We start from the raw sequence: 23,666 nt of genomic DNA on the forward strand, positions 1-23,666 counted from the left end.
TAAAGATGTATAAACAGGGAATAGTGGATTTTGCATTGCTGTAAAGAAATACCTGAGACCAGGGCTGGGCGCGGTGGCTCACACCTGTAATCCCAGCACTTTCGGAGGCCAAGGCAGGAGAATCACTTGAACCCAGGAGGCAGAGGTCTCAGTGAGCCGAGATCACGCCATTGCACTCCAGCCTGGGCAACAAAAGCAAAACTCCATCTCAAAAAAAAAAAAAAAAAAAAAAAGAAATACCTGAGACTGGATAATTTATAAAGGAAAGAGATTTGACTGGCTTGTGATTCTACAGGCTGTACAAGCATGACTCCAGCATCTGCTTCTGGTGAGGGCCACAGGAAACTTTCAATCATAGTGGAAGGTGAAGAGGAGCAGCATATTATATGGCAAGGGAATGGGGAGATACCACACTCTTTTAAGCAACAAGATCTCCTGTGAACCACCAGAGCCAGAATTCACTCATCACCAAGGGGATAGAGCTAAGCCCATTCATGAGGGATCCACCTCCATGATCCAAACACCTTCCACCAGGCTCCACCTCCAACATTGGGGATTACATTTCAACATGAGATTTGGAGAGGACGAATATCCAGCCCATGTCATTCTACCCCTGGCCTCTCAAACCCTCAAATCTCACGTCCTTCTCACACTGCAATATCCAACTGGCCCTTCTCAATAGTTGCCTTAAGTCTTAACTCATTCCAACATTAACTCAAAAGTCCCAAGTCCAAAGCCTCATCTGGAGATGAGATCCTTCTACCTATAAGTCTATGAGGTTAAAAACAACTTAACCATTCCCAGTTATAATTGTGGTACAGGCACTGGGTAAACATTCCCATTCCAAAAGGAAGAAATTGGCCAAAATAAAAGGGTAACAGGCCCCATGCAGTTCTGAAACCCAGCAGGGCAGACATTAAACCTTAAAGCTCTTAAATAGTCCCTTTCTCCATGTGCCACATCCTGGGCACACTGGTGCAAGTGGTATGCTCCCAAGGCCTTGGGCAGCTCTGCCTCTGTGGCTTTGCAGGGTACAGCCCACATGACTGCTCTCACTAGATGGAATGCCTGTGGCTTTTCCAGGCTGAGGATTCAAGCTGCCCATGGCGCTACCATACTGTGGTCTGAAGGGCAACGGCCTCTTTCCTGCAGCTTCACTAGGCAGTGCCCTTGTGGGGGACTCTGTGTGGGGGCTCCAGCCCCACATTTTTCCTCCACATTGCCTTAGTAGAGGTTCTCTGTGCAGGAGCTGCCCCTGTGGCAGTCTTCTGCCTGGGCACTCAGGCTTTCTCATACATGTCTTGAGATCTAGGGGGATTCTGCCAAGCATCCTTCATGCTTGTATTCTGTGTGCCTACAGACTTAACATGACATGGAAGCTGCCAAGGCTTATGGCTTGCACCCTCTGGAGCAGCAGACTGAACTGTGCCTGGGGCACTTTGAGCCATGACTGGAGCCAGAACAGCTGGGATGGGGGAAGCAATGTTCTGAGACTGACCAGGACAATGGCGCCCCAGGCCTGGCCCCTGATGCCATTCTTTCTTCCTAGGCCTCTCTTCCTATGATGGGAGGGGCTGTCTCCAAGATCTCTGAAATACGTTCAAGGCCTTTTGCCCATTGTCGTGGGTATTAGCACTTGGCTCCCTTTTAGTTATGCTACTCTCTTTAGCAAGTAGTTTCTCCATAGCCTGCTTGAATCCATCTCCTGTAAATGCTTTTTCATGCTCTGCCACATGATTAGACTGCAAACTTTCCAAACTTCTTTGTTCTGCTTCCCTTTTAAATATAAGTCCCAACTTTAAGTCATTTCCTTACTCCCATATCTGATTTAGGTTGTTGGAAGCAGCCATACTACCTCTAGAACACTTTGCTGCTTAGAAAATTTTTCCACCAGATACCCTGTTATCATTAAGTTCAAACTTCCACAAATCCCTAGGACTCAGACACGATGCAGCCAAGTTATTTGGTAGGGAATAACAAGGGTGACCTTTGCTCCAGTTCCTAATAAATTCCTCATTTTCATCTGAGACATCCTCAGCCTGGCCTTCACTGTCCATATTTCTATCAGCATTTTGGCCACAATCACCTAACAAGTCTCTAAGAAGTTCCAAACTTTCCCACATCTTCCTTTCTTCCTCTGAGCCCTCCAAATTCTTCCAACCTCAACCTGTTACCCAATTCCAAAGCTGCTTCCCACATCTTCAGGTATTAATAGCAACCCCTCACTCCTTGGTACCAATTTTTTTGTTATGCCATTTTTGCACATCTGTAAAGAAACACCTGAGACTTTGGGTAATTTTCAAAGAAAGGGGTTTAATTTGGCCCGTGTTTCTGCAAGCTGTACAGGCATGGCACCAACATCTGTTCAACTCCTGGTGAGAACCTCAGGAAGCTTACAATCATGGCAGAAGGTGAAGGAGAACCAGCATATCACATGGCAAGAGCGGGACCAAGAGAGAGATGGGGGATGTGCCACACACTTTTAAACAACCAGATCTTGCGTGAACTACCAGAGCCAGAATTCACTCATCACCAAGGGGAAGGTGCTAAGGCATTCATGAGGGAACCACCTGCATGATCCAGACACCTCCCACCAGGTCCCCCCTTCAATGTTGGGGATTACATTTTGACATAAGATTTGGAATGGACAAACATCCCCACCATGTTTGGTGGCATCATGGGCTGACATTAATACATCTCTAATAGGATTGGAAGTTAGGAGATGTTTCAAGGAGGAGATTACCTTGAACTGAGCTGTCCTGGTCAGTTGGCCATCTGAGAGAAAGAAATGGGGTCCCTGCCACAAGGCGCCTGGGAAATTAAATCCCAGTTAGAGAAATAGGAAGACACTCAGGAAGTAATCAGAAAGACACTTCACTGGTGATTTTCCCCCCAGCAGTTTTGCTGCAATGAATTTCAGGGGCAAAAGCAGGAATGGTGGAATAAGGAATTGGAATTCAGGCCTACTTGTATAAGGCCCTCCTCGGTTGACCTATACCAGTATTTCTACATTTTTCTTAAATTTGACTTCTCTTACCTTGTAAAAGATATAGAAATCAGTGGTTTCTAGGGTCTGCAGAGTGGGGTGGGTGGCACTAAAATACAGTAGATGTTAACACCCGTCTTGGACTTACTGAATCAGAATTATCCAGGGTGGGATCCAGGAATCTGAACTTTTAACAGATCTCCTTTGTTACTCTTAACTGGTACTCCTCAATTTATTGTTTAGGAATCTTACACATGGGGGAGGTTGAGACACTTAACTAAGCTAGTTGGTGGCAGAAATGGAACTGTGATATGGATCTTCTAACTCCTGCTCTAAAGCTTTTGATTTATAGTATAGTATTAATGAACTTCTACTGTGAACTTGCAGACTGTTTAATATTAGGCTTAATATACTATGTTTAAATGGGAATGAATTTCACAGGGCTTATATAGCCTTTCCCCATAATTGTAAAATTTTTGCAGCAACCGCTATATTACTGTTGCTACAATGTTCTTTGCTAATTAGGTCTCTTTGCGTTGTAGCTCTCACTTTTAAATTGTTTTTGTTTTGTCATTTAGTAGATCTGAGAGCAATTAACTAAACTAATTCTTCCATCTTTTTTTAAATGGAGACATCTCCTCCTCACTATGGCAGGAAGATCTGTGATTTCTAGTATAACTTCTTGATGTGAGGACAGGGTTACTTAGGAAAGAACTTTCAACATGAGTGATTTAATTATCTGCCTCCATTAGATAGGTACCTTTCTCTTGCTTGGCTCCTAATAAAGGAACAAGCACTCTCATCCATTTTACGGTTTAAATAAATTTTACAGTTAAATGTGACTAGATATACTTTATAGTACCCAAAGTTGTGGATATTTTGTTCCATAAAAGCTAATTACTAATAAAAAATGGTTTGCTAGATAAATTACTTAACTGAAAATATACTAGAAGCTTATTTATGCTTTCTAAAAAAGTTGATAATTATGATTCACTAGTTAGAAGTTGTAGATTTTACATATCCCTGATGTATAGATGGATAAGTGCAAATAGGAAAACTATGCTCTTAAATTATCATGATTGCTGTGCTTTTTGCCTAAATAGAGACATCATAAAGCTATAGAAATCGGACCTTTACCAACTTATACATATTGTTAGTATTCAAGAAAAATCAATTGCTCATCAGAATAATTAGAATATTTTGTTATATTTAAGAGTTTATATCATTTGTGTTGTGTTTTATAAACACATTTTCAGATTATAGTAAGAAATTAGTAGTAGTTACAAAAGCTCTTCTAGTAAGGAATGTAGTTTCTGGGGAACCAAGTAATATATATATTTATGTTAAAATTTGTGGACATACTTATAATTTATGAGCAAACATTGATTTTCAATAGAACCTTTTTTATTGATATATAATATTTTACCTATATATGGAGCACATATGAGTATTTGTTACATGCATAAATAATGTGTAATGATCAAGTTAGGATAGTTGGGGTATCCATCACTTTAAGTATGTATCTTTTCTGTGTCTGGGGACATTTCAAGTCCTCTCTTCTAGCTACTTATAGTCATACTACTCTGCTATCAAATATTAAAACTTTTATCTTCTATCTATCTGTATGTTTGTATCCATTAACCAACCTCTCTCCATTCCCCTACACAACACCCTTCCTAGCCTCTGGTATCTATCATTCTATTCTCTCTCTCTCTTTTTTTCTTTTTGAGACAGGATCTCACTCTATCACCTAGTCTGGAGTGTAGTGGCATGATCATAACTCACTTCAGTCTCAACCTCCTGGGTTTAAGCAATCTCCTACCTCAGCTTCCTCAATGGCTGGGACTGCAGGTATACACCACTATGCCCAGCTAATTTTTTTTTTTTGAGCTTTCAGAGTGCTTTTATCATTAAATTAATATCTAATCACATAATTCAAAGATAGAAAACTTGGAATGTAGAAGGTAGGGCAAGCCCCTCCCTCAGGACTGGAGGTCGCAGCAGGGACAGAGCCGCACTGAAGCGGGTGAGTGCGCGAGAAACAGATACAGCCCAGCAGGCTGCCCCGGAACGCTCAGTCCAGGGTGGAAGCATCGCCCCAGCACCCCCCAGCCCCCGAGCCCACTGTGCAGACCACGGGAAGAGTGCAGGCTTTTCACATTTCAGAGGGCGGGGTGGGGCCGGGTGGGGTGGGGTGGGCCCCTGGCTTTGGGCTGCCCTTCAGCAACCCCTGAAGGACACAGGCGGTGGTGGTGGGAAAAAGGCCCCTTCTGCCAGGGAGGCCTCCTTGTCCTGAGCTTGGGCTGAGGTCTCTGTTCCAGTAACAGATGCTGGCCTTTTTTTTTTTTTTTTTTTTTTAAAAAAAAGGTCTGGCTCTGTCACCCAGGCTGGAGTGCAGTGGTGCCATCAGAGCTCACTGCAACCTCTGCCTCCTGGATTCAAGCAATTCTCCTGCCTCAGCCTCCCCAGTAGCTGGGATTACAGGCGCACGCCACCACGCCCGGCTAATTTTGTATTTTTAGTGGAGACGGGGTTTCACCGTGTTGGCCAGGCTGGTCTCGAACTCCTGACCTCAGGTGATCCACCTGCCTCAGCTTCCCAAAGTGCCGGATTACGGGCATGAGCCACTGCGCCCGGCAGGATGCTGGCTTTTAGTTCATTTAAATAGAAAATAAACCTGAGCTCCACAGATGCCATCCAGAGTGATCACAGGTGGCGTCCAAAGGTCAAAGGGCAGCCTCCACAGGGTTTCCTTCCTGGTTCTGAGACTTCCCAGGGACAGCAGAACTTCCTTGTGCTGGTCCCAAGGAAGCCCCTCTTGGCCATCCTGAGAGGTGTCCCTGTCCCCAGATGCCCAGGAGAAGCAGGGGTGTGGGGACCGGCCCTCACCGTTCCTCCTCCAAGTCCACCCACTTCCCGCCCCAGGGAGAGCCTGAGCCCAGGAGGCAGGCTGGCCCAGGAAGGCTGATGGCGGAGGGTGGTGGGGAGGGTGGGGGGGGGCCCTGGACTTTCCCTCCCAATCCTGGCACCTTGCAGGTGGGGAGGGCTCTTCAGGAAGGCACAGTTGGCCTCCTGCAGAGGTGCACCTGGCTGGCAGGCATGAGGGTCTGCTGAGCCTCTCAGAAGTCCAGGAGGCTACACCAGAGGGGGCAATAGCACAGAAGGAGGTGGTCTCCGATGAGGCAGAGCCCCTCCTGGGCCCGCGTGACAGCCACGTTCACTTGGTTGGGGTCCACAATGAAGCCCAGAAACTTCTTGAGCCAGCTGTTGGTGGGCCGCTAGTCCAGGTCGCTCTTGGCACAGGTGTGGACGGTGCTCACCAGCACATAGCACCACTCGCTCCCCTGGCTCTTGGTGATGGAGGACATGGCCACCCCGGCAATGCCCTCTTGTGGAAGGGCCTTGCTGATCTCAGAGGCCTGTGTGTTGTAGGGCGTGAGGACGGCGACGTTCTGGGGCTCTATGGTCCTCCCCAGGGTCAGCTGCTTGGTGATACGGACCACCTCAGTCACCTCCTCCAGGTTGGCCTTGGAGTTCTCATTCCCTTCATCCGTGGACACCAGCAGGCTCTGCTTGTGGCCCTGCACGTGGCCAAAGATGACAGGGCAGCTCTCCTTGCCAGTGTGGCCCAGGACACTGGGTGGCCTCCTCAGGCCCTGCCACGTCTTCAGCCTGCTCTTGTAGAACGCCACAGAGGGGAAGGCACAGATGCCCTCGTGCATGCGGTACTGAGTGTCCAGCATATGTGCGTCCTCGTGGTACCGCTCAAACAGAGACCAGTGCAGACCCAGGTTTTGCAGCTGCTCATTCTTGTCCACAGGCCGCAGCTGCTTGTGGTCTCCAAGAAGAACTACCTTCTCGGCCTGTGGGAACTGCACCAGGGGGATGAGGGTTTCAGGTTCCGTGGCCATGCCTGCCTCCTCAACAAGGATCTGCCTCATGTCCAGGGTTTTGAGGCTGGCAGAGGCTGCGCAGGAGCAGGTGCAGAGGATGACTTCATGCCGGTCCAGCTCGAACTTCCGAGCCTCCCACAAGACCTTCTTGAACGAGACCAGGTCCTCCCTGGAGAAGAGCTCCCCTCTCTGCAGCCGGGTGTCAAAGGCCTTGATTTCCGGCGAGTACGGGTTGGGGGCCTGCCGGATCCGGTGGTGCAGGGTGATGTTCCTGAGGCTCTGGTTCGGCCTCCCCTCCCGGGGGCTCTTCCTGAGCAGCTTCCTGCTGCCCAGGCGTGGCACTGGGAACTCGCTGGCCTCAGCCTGCTCGCTGTACACACGGAGGGGCTTCAGCTCCATCCTTCTCAGGAGCAGTCCTGCCAGGACATCTACCAACTTGTTGGAGGGGCCGCAGTACAAGATGCAGGGACCCCCCCAGCCGCTTCTCCCCACGGAGGGGGGGCCTCCGGGCTGCACCTGCTCCTGGTTTGATTTATGAAAACAAAATACGATGTGGAGGCCCACGATCGTCTTCCCTGTACCTGGTGGACCCTGGATGACCGTGAAAGGCTTCTCCAGATCCTCCCTGACCGCCACGTTCTGGCTGGGGTTCAGCTTGTGGCGGCCTCCGGGGGTGTCGTAGGTCTGCCGCTCCAGGAACCTGCTGGGGATCACTCTGCAGAGGGGCTGCGGGACAGGCCAGCCCACTGCGATGTTGGTGACCAGCGGGGACGCCTCCTCTAGCCCACGCACGGCTTCCTCCTTGCGGAGATCAGGAAGCTGCTTGGGCAGCAGCTCAACGGTGAACAGGGTGCCCGGCCTCAGCACCTCTTCCGGTGCCTTCTCCATGCCGATGTGGTGGACGAAGAGGTGCACCCGTCTGAGAGCCTCCTGCCGGTCTGCCCGGCGCTTCTGGTCCCAGTCCTCCGTCTGCCCGTGGGCCACCCAGGTATACGTGCCGGGGTCAACACTCAGGCCAGGGCCGAGGCTGCTGGGCCTGGGGCGTGGGCTGGCTGTGGGAGCCGGCAGCCCCTCGAGCCGGATGCGGAGGTAGCAGCAGCTGAAGTTGATGTCGGCACAGTTCTCCTCGAGGAAGCCGGCCTCCAGGGGGAGAGCGCCCTGCAGTTGCCCCTGCGGCGTCCGCGACGCCTCCCAGGAAACATTCAGGTGCTGAAGTGTGACAGAGTCATTCTCGGCAACCGCGCCGGTGGCCGACTCCAGGGCACAGAATGGCTCCCACACGCAGGCGTACTCATCCACGTCGCAGTACCGGTCCCGCGGGGCCTGGTACACATGGCCCGAGAAGCAGTCTCCGGGCCGCTCCACGTGCTCCAGGCAGAGGCTGAAGCCGAGTGCCATGATCCAGAGCTGAGGGCTCGGTACCAGGAAGCCGTGCTGCAGGCTGGCGCCGAGCTGCACCTGCAGGGTGTCCCCGCTGCCCAGCTCCCGGGCCACCTCCAGAAAATGGCCACAGCGGCTCCGCTGCACCTGCACCAGCTCCCACCGCTGGGACGCCTCGCCCTTCTCCTGGATGAGAGCAGCCGCCTCCGGCCAGCGCTGCAGCTCCACCAGCGCCAGCAGCTGCTTCCACAGGGCCGTCTCCACGGCCCAGGTGTGTAGGTCCAGCACAGTGCCAGGCAGTGGCAAGGGCGGGCTGGATCCCTGCACTGAGTAGACACGGCGCGGCCACAGGAGCTGTAGGCCCGGCCGGCCTGCCAGGGCGTGGGGGTGCTCGGCCAGCTGCAGGGAGCCATAGGGGATGGGGCAGGGGTCAGGCAGCGTCTCCCGGTTGCTGGGGAAGAGCAGCCGGAAGCAGCGGGAGCCTGCCTCCCCGTCCACAACGAAGCCCAGCTTGTCCAGAGGCTGGGCCTTGAGCTGCACGGCCAGGTGCAGGCTGCGCGGCCGCTGCTGATAGCTCTGGGCAAGCGTGTGCTGGAGGCTGAAGCCCTGGCAGAGCCCATCGATGTCCCTGGCAGAGTAGGCGGAGCCTCCATCGCCCAGCGCCAGCAGGATCGCCGCTGCAACACCACGTCCAGGTACCTGCGGATGGGCGAGGTGGCCCATGTGTACCAGTCCACCTGCAGCGAGTAGTGGCCGCCCTGCTGCTGGTGGCCCCGGGCGCAGCGGCCGAACGCCGAGCGCTCCAGGGCCTTGCGGATGTCGCAGCCTGCAGGAGCCAGGTGCATGTCATCCGTGGTGACTAAGTCCACCGTCTGCTCGTAGTCCTGGGTGCGGGCAGCAAACTGGACCTGCTTCCAGAGGGAGGCCAGGAGGTGCAGCCGCGTGTCAAGGGGACTGCCCCTGCTGCCGTGCAGGTGGTGGCCGAGGTGCAGTGACAGGGGCACCCGGTCCCCGTGCTTCTCACACATGGTCTTGAGCTGCTGGCTGCGGGGTGCTGGCTGCCACCTCAGAGGCGTGACCGTCCGCGTGCGTTCACGGCCCACCGGGAACTCAGCCACGAGCCTGTTAAACTGAATCATGCACTCCTTCACCATGATGTGGGCCGCTCGGAAGCCCAGGGTGCTGTCCTCATCCGGCTGCTCATAGAAGCAGTCAGACTGCAGGCGGTGCCGGTGCAGCAGCCTTGAGAAGTAGCACGCGGCCACGACACAGGCGTCCATGGAGTCCAGGCGGGCCGGCAGCTCACGGCCCGCACCCGGGTGCTGCCTGATCACCTCCTCCGCCTCCTTGTAGGACAGCTGGCGGTCAGAGCGGACCACGGAGGGTGCAAAGCGCAGGCTCTTCAACTGGCCACTGGCCTTCTCCATGGTGAGGAACAGGGAGATGGCCAGGCAGTCCTGGCCAGGCAGGAGGCTGAGGATGTCCTGGCAGAGGCTGGCCGGCAGCATGGGCACTGGCTCCCTGCCAGGGGCATAGAACGCAGCACCCTGCCTTTGGGCCTCCATGTCCAGCACCCCGTCCCTGTGCCCACCTAATTTTTAAAAAATTTTGGCCAGGCACGGTGGTTCACACCTGTAATCCTAGCACTTTGGGAGGCCAAGATGGACAGATCACCTGAGGTCAGGAGTTCGAGACCAGCCTGGCCAACATGACAAAACCCCGTCTCCACTAAAAATACAAAAATTAGCCTGGCATGGTGATGGGCGCCTGTAATCCCAGCTGCTCGGGAGGCTGAGGCAGGAGAATCACTTGAGCCTGGGAGGCGGAGGCTGCAGTGAGCCGAGATCATGCCACCGCACCCAACCTGGGTGACAGCGCGACACTGTCTCAAAAAAAATAAAAATAAAAATTTTTATTTTTATTAGTGTGTTGCCCAGGCTGGTCTTGAACTCCTGAAATCAAGCAATACTTCCACCTTGCCCTCCCAAAGTGCTGGGAGTACAGGTGAGAGCCACCACATCCAGCCCTATCATTCTGTTGTCTATCTCCATGAAATCAACTTTTTAACCTCCTACATATGGGTGAGAACATAATTGTGTTTCTGTGCCCGGCTTATTTCAGTTAACATAATGCCCTCCAGTTTGATCTATGTTGCCGCAAATGACATTTTATTCTTTTTTTTATTGCTGAATAGTATTCCATTGTGTATATATACTACATTTTCTTTACACATCCTTCCATTAATGGACACTTAGATTGATTTCATATCTTTACTATCATGAATAGTGCTACAATAAACATGTGAGTGCAGGTATCTTGTTAATGCACTGATTTCTTTTCCTTTGGCTAAATACCCAGTAGTAGGACAATGGAATTTTTTAACTAAACAATATTGATAGCTTGTTTTCTCTGAAATCTCTTCTGTCACCAGTTTATTAAAATTAATCTGCTGAGTTGAATTTTTTTTTGTTTAGCTTTCATCATATGCTGGGGTTTTCTCCACCATTAATCTTTCAAAATTTTATCACATATTTATTAAGCTTAGCTCATTACATTTCCTGTAGCTTTTCAAGTAGCCTATTGTGTAACTCCCTATTAAAATGAAATACCACCTGTATGCACATGTGTACTTACATGCACACAGACATAAATTACTGAAGACACTTCTGAAATTTGATACAAATAACCTATTTTCAACAACTTTCAAAGTGGTCACTCATCATTATTTGCTGCTGGCAAATGACCTTGAGAATATAAAGACTAGCCTGCAGTGTATCCCAACTTTAATATTTTTATTAATCATCTTTTCATAAGATGATTAGTATTCATTTTCATGATATATATTCATTTTCAAATATATAACATGTAATATTACCTTAATAGTTTAGATACTTTAGGAGATTTTTTTGCATGATTCAAATAAGATCTAATGTACTAGTTTACTCACTGTGGGAAACATCAATTACCTTTTCTTATTGTATTATTACCTACATGAATATTACCTGAAAGCTATTTCCTAACTATTTATTAGGGAATTTAGTATGTTACATTTTGATAATGTTCCATGATCTTCATTAACAGGTTCCAGAGAAATGTAATATCTTCATTTGCCCCACCCCAATTAAAAGAAGCCATACACTCTTCTAAGTACAGATAAATATGTCTTATTTTTAAAAATATATTAGTTCCTTCTGCTGTTATCATTTTCAGCTAGATTTTATACCCCTTAATGAATTAATCTAAAATTCACATTATTTTTAGTGATTACACAAGTAACCTTTAGAAACATTTTAAATACTAAAACTATGAGATTTTAAGTTAAAGAATTTTTAGATGTGCTTGTTAGAGGTGTTATGCTGTGACTGCTACACCTAGCTGCGTATTAGAATCACGTGGAGAGCCTGGGCCCTCCCCAGATTAGTTAAATTAGACTTTGGAATATAGTTAAAGTTTCCTGAGTGATTCTAATGAACAATTGGCTTGAAAACTTGGTAATGCTTAGTTCTCAGTCTGGTTTCATACTAGAAACTCCCGGGAAGTTCTTAAAAATACAAGTGACCGCATTCTACTCCTGAGAAATTTCTATTTATTTGATGGATCTCCTGCCTCTGTGTGTTATAAAAGCTCCCCAGGTGATTTTAATAAGCAGCCATGGTTGAGAGCCAATGCTCTAATGGAAAGAGAACTGAATTATAATCAGGAAACTTGTCATTCCAGTCTTAATTCTGTGAACTCAGGTAAATCATCTAACATATTTAAGCTTGCATTCTAAAATGGAGGTAATTAATAATGGCCTATGCCTGATTAATATTTTTACAGTTGAATGAAACTGTATACTCAAAAGTTATTTGCAGTGAAGTGTTATATAGATGGTGGCATAGCAATTAAGATTTACTACGCAATAGCTACTGTGAAGTGGTATGTTTTGTCTTTTGTACTTCTTGGCAGAAAGATGCTAGATCCCCTGAGGCGGAAAGAAACTTAGGCTACTTAGCGATCCTCAGGGTATATCATTATGGTTCTTAAAGTTCACTCTGTATTTTTATGTGTACCAGGCTGCTAGTGTCTCTGGGTGACAGGGGGGAAAATGTAGAGGAAAGGTGGAGTTGCCCCTGCTGGTGATTTTTTTTTTAATTGTGAGTTCATATAATTAGTAACATCCTTCTTACATCTTCACAGAGACATGGTTGGTAGCAGTGGAGTCGTTTATATGATTTAACTTTACAAACCCTCTCTTGTGTACTCTTTTTCGATGCTTTTCTCTTAAATCACGTCTGTCTCTGCTTTCCCTAGTGTTTAAGCTTCACTAACATTTACCTATATATAAATGGATGAGGACAGAAGAGAAAGGGTCCCCAAAGATGAATACGCTCATTACTGGTTTCCCAACATGATATAAACCTAGGACTTCACCCGTTGGAGGGATGAAAGTTTACTATGCATAGCATTTCCTGGTGTGTCAGTCTCGGTACAGCCTCTTGCTCAATTCATCAACTGTTTCCAGGCAAAATTACATACCATTTCTTGAGTGTTTTAAAGCCTCCTAACTGTATATTTGTGAGTTCTTTGATATATTGACTTCTTTTTCTTTGAGTCAATTCCCAGTAGTGGCATTACTGGGTCAAATGGTAATTATATTTTTAGTTTTTTGAGAAATCTCCATACTGTTTTCCATAGTGGCTGTACTAGTTTACATTCCCACCAACAGTGTATATGAGTTCCCTTTTCTCCACTTCCTTGTCGACATCTGTTGCTTTTTGTCAATTTTAATAATAGGGATTCTGGCTGAGGTCTGCTATCTCATTGTGGTTTTGATTGCATTTCTCTAATGATTCATGATATTGAGCATTTTTTCATATACCTGTTGGCTGTTTGTATTTCTTCTTTTGAGAAATGACTATTCATATCCTTTGCCCAAGTATGAATGAGATTATTTGTTTTTTTCCTGTCGAGTTCCTTATCTGTTCTAGATATTAGTCCCTGTTAGATAAATAATTTGCAAATATTTTATCCCATTCTACACGTTGTCTCTTCACTCTGTTGATTTTTTTTTGTTTTGTTTTTCTGTGTGGGAGCTTTTTAGTTTAAGTCCAAATCACTTATTTTTGGTTTTGTTGGCTGATCTTTTGATGCCTTTGTCACAAATTCTTTGCCTAAACCAACGACCAGGAGAGGGTTCCCTAGATTTTTTCTTCTAATATTTCTATAGTTTCAGGTTTTACTTTTAAGTCTTTAATCTACTTTGAGTTCATTTTTGTATATGGTGAGATAATGGTCCAGTTTCATTCTTCTGCATGTGGCTATACAATTTTCCCAGCACTGTTTATTGAAGAGATTGTCCTTTCCCCAATGTAAGTTTTTTTGTTTGTTTTTGTTCTTGTTTTGAGACAGGGTCTTGCCTTGTCACCCAGGCTGGAGTGCAGTGGCATGATCATGGCTCACTGTGGCCTCAACCTCATGGGCCCAGATGATCCTCCTGCCTCACCCTCCCAAGTAGCTCAGACTACAGGCATTCGCTGCCACACCTGACTAGTTTTTTATTTTTTGTAGAGATGGGGTCTCACTCTGTTGCCTAGGCTGATTTTGAACTCCTGGGTTCAAGCAATCCTCCTGCCTCAGCCTTCCAAAGTGTTGGGATTACAGGTTTGAGCCACCGTACTCGGCCCCCAGCGTAAGTTCTTGTCTGCTTTGTTGAAGATCAGTTGGCTGTAACTATGTGGCTTTATTTCTGAGTCCTCTGTTCTGTTCTACTGGTCTATGTGCCTACTTTTATACCATGTTGTGGCATTTTTAAAGTTTTTTTTTAAGTGGGGAGTTTGAGACCAGCCTGGGCAACATGGCAAAAGCCTGTTTCTACAAAAAAAAAAAAAAAAAAGAAAAGGAAAGAAAAATTAGCCAGACATGGTGGCATAAGCCTATAGACCCAACTACTTGGGAGACTGAGGTGGGAGGATTGCTTGAGCCTGGAAGGTTGAGGCTGTGGTGAGCCATCATAGCACCACTATGCTCCAGCCTGGGTGACAGAGCAAGACCCTGTCTCAAAAAAAGAAGAAAAAAAGAAGAAAGAAAAGTGGGCTGGGTGTGGTGGCTCAGCTTGTAATCCCAGCACTTTAGGAGGCCAAGGCAGGTGGATCGCTTGAGGTCAGGAGTTCCAGACCAGCCTAACTAATGTGGTGAAACCCATCTCTACTAAAAATACAAAAATTAGCTGAGTGTAGTGGTGCACACCTGTAATCCCAGCTACTTGGGAGGCTGAGGCAGAAGATTTGCTTAAGCCCAGGAGGCGGGGGTTGCAGTAAGCTGAGATCATGCCACTGCACTCCAGCCTAAGCGACAGAGCAAGACTTCATCTCAAAAAAAGAAAAAGAAAGAAAGAAAAGGGGTATGAGCACAAGAACTCTAACAAAAGATTTCTGGATGGATTGGGTTAATGGAAAACTGGCAGAAGCCTGGAGGAAGGAGAAGGTCAAGATCAGCTAATGGTAATTGATAAGAAGTCCTTTGTCATTATGAAGAGTATCAAAAACATCCCTGCAGCCTGGGATGGTTGATTGATAACTGTAACTGTAAAACAATATAATCCGATGTGTATCATGACTTAAGAGAATTTGAGAAGAACAGAAAGGTGAATGCCAATGTTCAATCGCCAATGGAACAGGTGTATAGGGACTTTATAGCAATACTTCAGTGCTCTAATGTTCAGGTCATACCTCCCCATCATTCCCTGGGTGGTGTGTTATCTGTTTATATTTTTATCTGCTATCCTAATCTGGGAGTCCTTTGAGTGTAGGGATGACTTATCCATCTTTGTAAATGTCCTCAAAATGCTTGACGTATAATAAATATGTTACCACAACGCCAGGGGTTCAGTCTAGGTCCGGCTGCTCACAGCACAGAAAGCCAATGACTAAGATGATGATTATTGCCAAGGAAGAAGGCTTTAATTGGGGGCTGCAGCAGACGAGACGAGATGGGAGCTCAGTCTCAAATCCATCTCCCTGACAAACTAAAACTAGGGATTTATATAGCAGGGAAGAGATATAACAATGTGTAAGAAACAGGAACTAGGGAGGGGCAAGGAAGCAATTATGATGAATGAGGGGCCCTCATCTCATTGTCTGGATATGGTGATCTGGTGAGTTTCATTTCTTCCATACTTTTTTTTGAGAGACCTGAAGATCCTTTGTTGAGTAAGGAATCAGATAAAGCAAGTGTTAAGGTTCAAGCTTCAAGACCAAAAACGTCAATTTCTATGTTTATCCAAAAAACTATCTTTTGGACTATTGGGTCAGTTTGAAACTCATGTTAAAACCTCTAATTTGATTTCATTATCTCATTTTGCCTGCCTTGTTTCTGAAAGTTTTATGTAATTCAGATGTCACAAACCTCTAAAATTCTTTCCCTGTTCAACAAACCCCCTATGACACAAGTTTACCTGCATAACAAACCTGAACATATACTTTGAATCTAAAATAAAAGTTTAAAATAAATGAGTAAATAAATAAATAACAGCAAAACTATGTTTTTTTAAAAAAATTCTTCTCAGAGTCACCTATGATAAAGACTTTTAGATTTTGTAGGTATTTTACTACTTAATCTGTACAAACAAGTATAAACCAAGAAAATATTTTAAAATTACTCATGACTAAACAGATGCATTCATGTTAAACTTATCTCTCATCCCTACCCATTCTTGAACTCTTTCTCATTCACTAGTCATTTATGAAAAAAAGTATAACAAATAACTCTATAATAAAATGGAAAATATACCATTAAGCTGGAGGAAAGGAAGGGTGGGAATCATCCTTTTTTTGGTATATGTTAGTAAATTAATAGTAAAAATAAGGGAGGACTTAGCCATAAAGATTTTAAAACAGCATGTCTTAATTTGTATACAAGGCTACTATGTTGGTCTGTGAAATACTTAAAAAAAAAAAAAAAAAAAGCGATTGATTTTCAGTGCTGCAATCCTGACCTCTAGTGGACATTCAGAACAAAAACTCAAACATCACATCGTTTTATTTAGTTACTCCATCAAGCACCGTTAGCCAAGCGAAAATATTAAACTTTCTTTCTTTGTTTCTTTTTTTTTTTTTTTTTGAGACGGAGTCTCGCTCTGTCGCCCAGGCTGGAGTGCAGTGGCGCAATCTCGGCTCACTGCAAGCTCCGCCTCCCGGGTTCACGCCGTTCTCCTGCCTCAGCCTCCCGAGTAGCTGGGACTACAGGCGCCCGCCACCACGCCCGGCTAATTTTTTGTATTTTTAGTAGAGACGGGGTTTCACGGTGGTGTCGATGTCCTGACCTCGTGATCCGCCCTCCTCGGCATCCCAAAGTGCTGGGATTACAAGCGTGAGCCACAGCGCCCGGCCTAAACTTTCAAAGAGCTTAAAACATGAGAAGCAGAATAAAGTAAAAGAATTTTTGGCTAATATTCTAAATATTCTTGCTGTAGAACCTATATTTAAGAGCAGCTAGTATTAACTTATTTCTTTTTGCATGTTAATTATCTGTCACTTTCACTACTCTCTTTGAAACAATGCATTGCTTTATAGATCATAGCAGCAAGAAATTTATCAAAGAGAAGCCAAAGGGATTTTCTTCTGATTACCTGTAATATATAACAAGCTATACGAAAACTGAGTGGCTTTAAAAGGACAATGATTTTTATAGTGAGACATATAGTGATGTTATGTAACCTCCTGATAGAATGCACTGAGAAGGGCACAGCATCAGTTCTGTGGTATTTGTGCCCAAAATACATATTCTGAATTTAACCATAAGGAACCAGCAGACATATCGAGTTGAGGGACATTTTATAAAATAACTGGCCAATCCTCTTCCAAAGCATCAAGGTCATGAAAAATAAAGACTGAAAATGGTCCCATATGAAAGGAGACTAAGGAGACATTACAACCAAATTATATATATAATCCAGAATTGCATTCTGGACCACAAAAAGGGCATTAGTGGAGCATTTGATAAAAATAATAGTTCTTGGTTTTGATCATTATACTGTGGTTATGTAAGATGTTAATGTTTGGGTGAAACTGAGTGAAGGATATGTAGGACTCCTTCGAACTGTTTTTGCAAATTTTTTCTAAATTCGAAATTATTTCCAAGTGAAAAAAATAATTAAAAGCAATCATTTATTTTTTTACAATCTCATGAGTCAGAAATTTTGGAATTCAACTGCGTGGTTCGTCTCTGATCCACTTGGCATCAGCTGGACCACCTGATTCACTTCCAGATGACTTCTTTACTCACACATCTACCACCTTGGTGATTCTTGGTGTTTCTTTTTTACTGATGAAATCTGGTCCTCCAGGCCTTCTTGTGATTGCTTGGTTCCTTAGAGAGCATGGGGGTATAAGTATAATTGCACTTCTTATATGGTAGCTGGCTTCCAAGAGTGAGTGCTCCAAGAGACTGGACATGAAAGCTGTCAATATCTGAAGGCCTGGGCACATAAACTAGCATGGCAACACTTCCACCATATTCTACTGGTAAAAGCAGTACCATAGTCTGCCCAGGTTGAAATGAGAGAACAGAGACCTTAACTCTCAATGGGAGAAGCATCAAAGAATTGTGACTCTTTAATCCATCACAGATATCTAACAAAAGTCTCACTGAGTTAGCACTCAAGATGGAATTAGTAGAAAAGAGCATGGATTTGCTTTAGTCTGATAGACCTGAGTTATACCCTGGCTTTACCATTTACTAACAGTGTTCTGTCTCTGAGCTTCAGTTTAGTCATCTCTAAAATGGTGGCAATAATACATATGCCATAGAGCTGTTGGGAGGATTAAGTGAAAAATATAAAATACTGGATATAATAGGCAATAAATACATGAACCTAATAATAATTGCTAGTGTTTATCGAATATTTACCAAATACTCAGTTCACTTGATTTATGCTATCTCATTTAGTGATTATCTCTTCCTAGGGTGGTATGTTTTCTTTTGGATGGGTCAGAAAGGACAGAACCCCATTTCCTCTAGCTTTGTCTGTGAACCCGCTCCATTTACTTTGGCCATTTTTGGTTTGATAATATGGTAATTTGGTTTATTGACTTGTTAGGATTTCCATTATTTCCCTTTTATTTTGATCCCTAAGAACGCAGGTGCTGATGCACATTTGGTACTTTTTGACACTACCTTTTCAGCATTTGTTCTCAGTGCTGTCAGCTTAAGTTTTTGACAGCTTCTCACACAATCTGTCAGCTCCCTCTGAACCCACGATTGCCTGCTTATCAGAGCCAGAATGTTCAGTGTCTTTGTTTCAGTGAGTGCTCTACTGTCAGCCGTTATTTTATGCAAGATTGTGGGTGCTTAATCCTTGGCCTACCCAAGAACACCATGATCTGCACTTTGGAGCAATTATTCAATTTGGGGCAATTACTTGTAGGTGTTCTTTAAAGCAAAGATGTTGCCAGAATGTAATTGAATTTTGAAATAGCAGTATCCAAATCAGTTAAAAAGCTACTTCTTCATGCATGCAAGGCTGATATCAATTCGTTGTCATTAGAGGAAGGTGGTGACCCTTTCTTCCCACAGCAAGCTGGGTTTTTGTTGCCTCATATACTGCAAGCAGTCAGCTACTTTTTATGAGTGTTTTCAATACAGAAACAAATAATAGAATTTAGTTCTGGTAGAAGTCACTTATTTGTTATCTTTTTACTCTCTGCTCTCAAAATTTACTTGCCTTTAAATGGAAAGAATTGCTTTAATCCTTTAGGAAGTAGAGGACACATTAAATAATATCCAAATAAGAGATTTATTCATTCATTCACATATTCATTGAATCATCTTCTCTAACTTAATTGTTTAGAGTATCACTTTTGGAATTAGGCTGCTTAGGTTAAAATCCTAGATCTGCACTTACTAGCTGTTGGACTTAGGAAAGTTACTTTGATTTCTCTAAATCTTGATTTCCTTGTGTATAAAATGGAATTTTAGGTGGTTGTGGGATGAAATAAGGACATGCCTTTAATGTAATTAATTCATATCTTGGCACATACAAAATACTCAGTAGATGTTGGTTATTATTTTGCATTTGGAGTTAGACCTTGTACTATAAATGGTAAGTGGCCATAACATGTTTACTTATTTTTTACTCTTAATAATTCTCCAAACCTTTGACTCCTACTATGTACATGTTTTCCCCTTAAGAACAAACAAATTGCTGGGGATTACATATTCCTAAAAATGGGAGGCATCTTGAAAATGTGTGACATATTTTGCTTTTAAAAATACATTTCAAGGCTGAGTGTGTCGTCTCATGCCTGTAATCCCAGCATTTTGTGAGGCCAAGCCAGAAGGATCACTTGAGCCCAGGAATTGGAGACCAGCTTGGGCAACATAGGGATACCTCATCTCTATGAAAAAATTAAAAATTAGCCAGGTATGGTGGCACACACATGTAGTCCCAGCTACTTGGAAGCTGAGTTGAGAGGACTGCTTGAGCCTGGGAGATTGAGGCTGCAGCGAGTGGTGATCACACAACTGAGCTCCAGCCTGTATGACAGAGTGAAACTCTATCTCAAAAAAAAAAAAAAAAAAAAAAAAAACCTGATAGAATAGCAAGTTCTTTTCTGAATTCCATCAACTCGGATGTCTTAAAGTGTATTTGTTTGCATCGTCTAGCCACTCTGTTCTACTTTAGTTCAAGGCTTATGAAGTCTTTACTTTATTTTTATGGGTAATGTCTAGAGCTTCATATAAGCAGCTATAGTAATACCTTATTTTTCTGAACTTGTTTAAAGAATTCACATATGTAAATTTTTCTGGTAACTGAAAGTTTCCTCTTTAGCTTCCCAAACTTCAAAACATCGTTATCTACTTTTTATTTAAAACACACACTCACCTCCCTTCTTAAGCACAGTATTATAATATGATATAAGCATTCATTAATCCTGCTGGATTATCATTATTAATAATGATAATCAACAGTAGTTAATAATTAACTATTGGAGATTATTGGCTCCCCCAAGTGGACCCAGAGAGCCATGCATTTTGTCTTTTTTTTTTTTAATATATGTCTTCTATTTCTGTGAGATCTAATATTTTAATTCTGACAACTGTCTCTATAGGCTATCCATCCCTGACACCATCTGGCACATACTTTATATTGTGGTTTGCTACTTCTAATATCTACAAGATTCAAAATCATATCGCCAAACTAACTGGAAGTATGTATAGAATAAAAAGTTGAGCAAAGTTTTCTCTTGGTGTTTGTGAGAGCTATTTTGGCTATTTAGAGATCTTTATTTATTTAATTTTTACTTGTAAGTTCTTTGTGTTTTGCACAGCTTGGTTTTCTAATTGTTTGATTTTGAGATAATTGAAGAAAGGGGTTCTTACTGTAATTTGATGATAATTCTGTAAACTGGTCTAGTTGGGTCCACAGGGAAATAAATCAACCCCAGAAAATTTGGGAAAGCTAGTGTAGTTTAATCATTCAGAAGCATTTACTATGCACATTATACCAGCACTGTGTGAGAATATCTCACTAGACTAGACATCAGGAGGCTTGAGGGGGTGATTCTAGCCTATTACTAAACATATATGTAAACCAAAAAGCATCTGAGATGGATTTCAATCAATTTAGAGGTTTATTTTGCCAAGTTACGGACCTTGATCCATGACACAGCCTCAGGAGGTCCTGAGAACATGTGCCCAAGGTGATTGGGTTTCAGATTGGTTTTATATGTTTTAGGGAAACATAAGATATTAATCCATGGCTGAGCAAGTGGCTCATGCCCTTAATCCTAGCACTTTGGGAGGCTGAGGTAGAAGGGTTGCTTGAGGCCAAGAGTTCAAGAATAGCTTGGGCAATATAGTGAAACCTTCTCTACCAAAAAAAAAAAAAAAAAAATTATCTTGGTGTGGTGGCATATGCCTGTAGTTCCAGCTACTTGGAAGGCTGATGTGGAAAGATTGCTTGAGTTCAAAAGGTCAAGGCTGCAGTGAGCTCTGATTGTGCCACTGCACTCCAGCCTGGGCCACAGAACGAGATTCTGTTCTTAAAATAAAAGACGTCAGGCCAGGTGCGGTGGCTCACACATGTAATCCCGGCACTTTGGGAGGCCAAGATGGGCAGAACACTTGAGGTCAAGAGTTTGAGACTAGCCTGGCCAAAATGGTGAAACCCCAGCTCTACTAAAAATACAAAAGTTAGCCAGGTGTGGTGGCAGGGCCTGTAGCCCCAGCTACACGGGAGGCTGAGGCACAAGAATTGCCTGAACCCAGGAAGTGGAGGTTGCAGTGAGCCAAGATTGCACCACTGCACTCTAGCCTGGGTGACAGAGCAAGACTCTTGTCTCAAAAAGAAAAAAAAAAAAGATCAGTTAATACATGTGATGTGAAGCATACATTCATTTCAGTGCAATAATAACTCAAAGCTGGGGCCTCCAGGTCATAGGTGGGTTCAAAAATGTTATCTTTTTTTTTCTTTTCTTTCTTTTTGTTTGTTTGTTTTTTGAGACAGGGTCTTGCTCTGTCATCTAGGCTGGAGTGCAATGGTGTGATCTTGGCTCACTGTAGCTCAGCCTCCTCAGTTCAAGCACTCCTCCTGCCTCAGCCTCCCATGAAGCTGGGACCACAGGTGTGTACCACCACACCTGGCTAATTTTTTTTTACTTTCTTCTAGAGATGGAGTCTCACTTTGTTGCCCAGGTTGGCAAAGATTTCCTGATTGGCAATTGGTTGAAAGAGTTAAGTTATTATCTAAAAACCTGGAATCAATAGAAAGGAGTGTCTGGGTTAAGATAAGGGGTTGTAAAGACTAGGGTTCTTATTATGTATATGAAGTCTCATAGGTAACCACTCCCAGAGGCAATAAATGGCAAATGTTTCCTTTACACATCCTAAAAAGGTTCTAGACTCTCAGCCAATCTCTTCAGGATCAGAAAATGACCTGGAAAGAGAAGGGAATCCTCTATAGAATGTAAATTTTCCCCACAAGAGACAGCTTTGTAGGACCATTTCGAAATATGTTCAAGGAATCTTTTTTTTTTTTTTTTTTTTTTATGAGACGGAGTCTTGCTCTGTCACCCAGGCTGGAGGGCAGTGGCGCCATCTCGGCTCACTGCAAGCTCCGCCTCCCAGGTTCACGCCATTCTCCTGCTTCAGCCTCCCAAGTAGCTGGGACTACAGGCACCCGCCACCACGCCGGCTAATTTTTTGTATTTTTAGTAGAGACGGGTTTCACCATGTTAGCCAGGATGGTCTCGATCTCCTGACCTCATGATCCGCCCACCTCGGTCTCCCAAAGTGCTTTTGGGATAAAATAGTTTGGTTTCTTTCAGGGCCCTGCTAATTGCTATGTGATGCTATACTTAGAGTCAGGTTGGAATTTGGTATCTTATTGCTACAGGGTCTTTTCTATCTGTCTTAGGATCTCTCTTTTAATGTTAATGCTGGTCAGTTGTGTGCCTGAACTCCAAAGGGAGGAGAGTATAATGAGGCATGTGTGACTCCCCCTTCCTGTCATGGTCTGAACTATTTTTTCAGGTTTAGTTGGGTCCCTTTGGTCCTCCATTTAGTCATTTGGAGGGCTTAGTATTTTCTTTTTGGTTTTCACATGTATAATATTGGGCTAGTCACATTCATACTCTAAAAAATGAGAATCATTGTATAGGTTATTTTAAGAATCAATGAAATTTCACTATTCCTGTGAATATAAGGAATTTGGGGGGAATGTTTCACAGGGAGGTTAAGAATACAGCCAAGGTAGCTGAACATGGAGTGGAGTTTCCAAAGGCTACCATGAAACGATTTGGGAAGGAGAGGAATAGTATCCTTAGGATAAAGGACCAGAGCATTATGAAGATGAGAGAACTAGAGATGAGAGCATTTACATTTTGAGCAGTGACTGAAAAATCAAGGACCAGAGAAACAGTGGATCAGGTTCTGATGGCAAGCTGATAAGCACTCAGGTTGTGAGAATTCACTGCTGCCTAGCGGTTGTGATGTGGTGGTGAACAGAGTTGGAGAAGAACAGGGCAGTAGGTCTTTTATATATTGGCCTTTAAGTTTTGGCAGGTGGGCAGCAGCTAGTGGGTGAGAAGTCAAACTTTGATTCAGAAAGCAAATTTTGTTTAATTGTAACCCACATTTTAAAATCTGTAATTGTCTTTCGTTTTTCTAATTGGTAAATTTTGATCAAAACCAGTCTAGGATAATTGCTTAGTATGGTGATGAACTGTGTTCATTTGTTTTTATCTCCTGGCGTGATTATACTTATTTCCTATTGCTTTTGGTTTCTTAAAGAATTAGCTAAGTAAACCCCAAACCAAAAATATTTGGTTTATATTTTAACCAACTGAATATTTGTGTTTATCATTCATTCCTTCCATCATTATGTCATATTTCTGGTAGCTGAATGTGAAAGGTTATGTTAGCAAATC

General features: G+C 44.2%; 2 protein-coding genes across 12 annotated transcripts in view; one reads left to right on the plus strand and one right to left on the minus strand.

Annotated features, from left to right (window-relative positions):
• Positions 1 to 23,666, plus strand: part of RABGAP1L (RAB GTPase activating protein 1 like) — an 865,831-nt gene that overhangs the window by 594,020 nt on the left and 248,145 nt on the right. The gene's annotated exons all lie outside the window — the stretch shown is intronic.
• LOC134731326 (3'-5' exoribonuclease HELZ2-like) lies at positions 4,835 to 10,021 on the minus strand. Its single transcript, XM_063627300.1, is given in 2 exon segments — positions 4,835 to 8,933; positions 8,936 to 10,021. Coding segments are annotated over 2 exon segments (3,786 nt in total). The 5' UTR covers positions 9,825 to 10,021; the 3' UTR covers positions 4,835 to 6,036.

This window comes from Symphalangus syndactylus, chromosome 12 (assembly GCF_028878055.3).
Source record: "Symphalangus syndactylus isolate Jambi chromosome 12, NHGRI_mSymSyn1-v2.1_pri, whole genome shotgun sequence".
In the NCBI taxonomy this organism is placed as follows: domain Eukaryota; kingdom Metazoa; phylum Chordata; class Mammalia; order Primates; family Hylobatidae; genus Symphalangus; species Symphalangus syndactylus.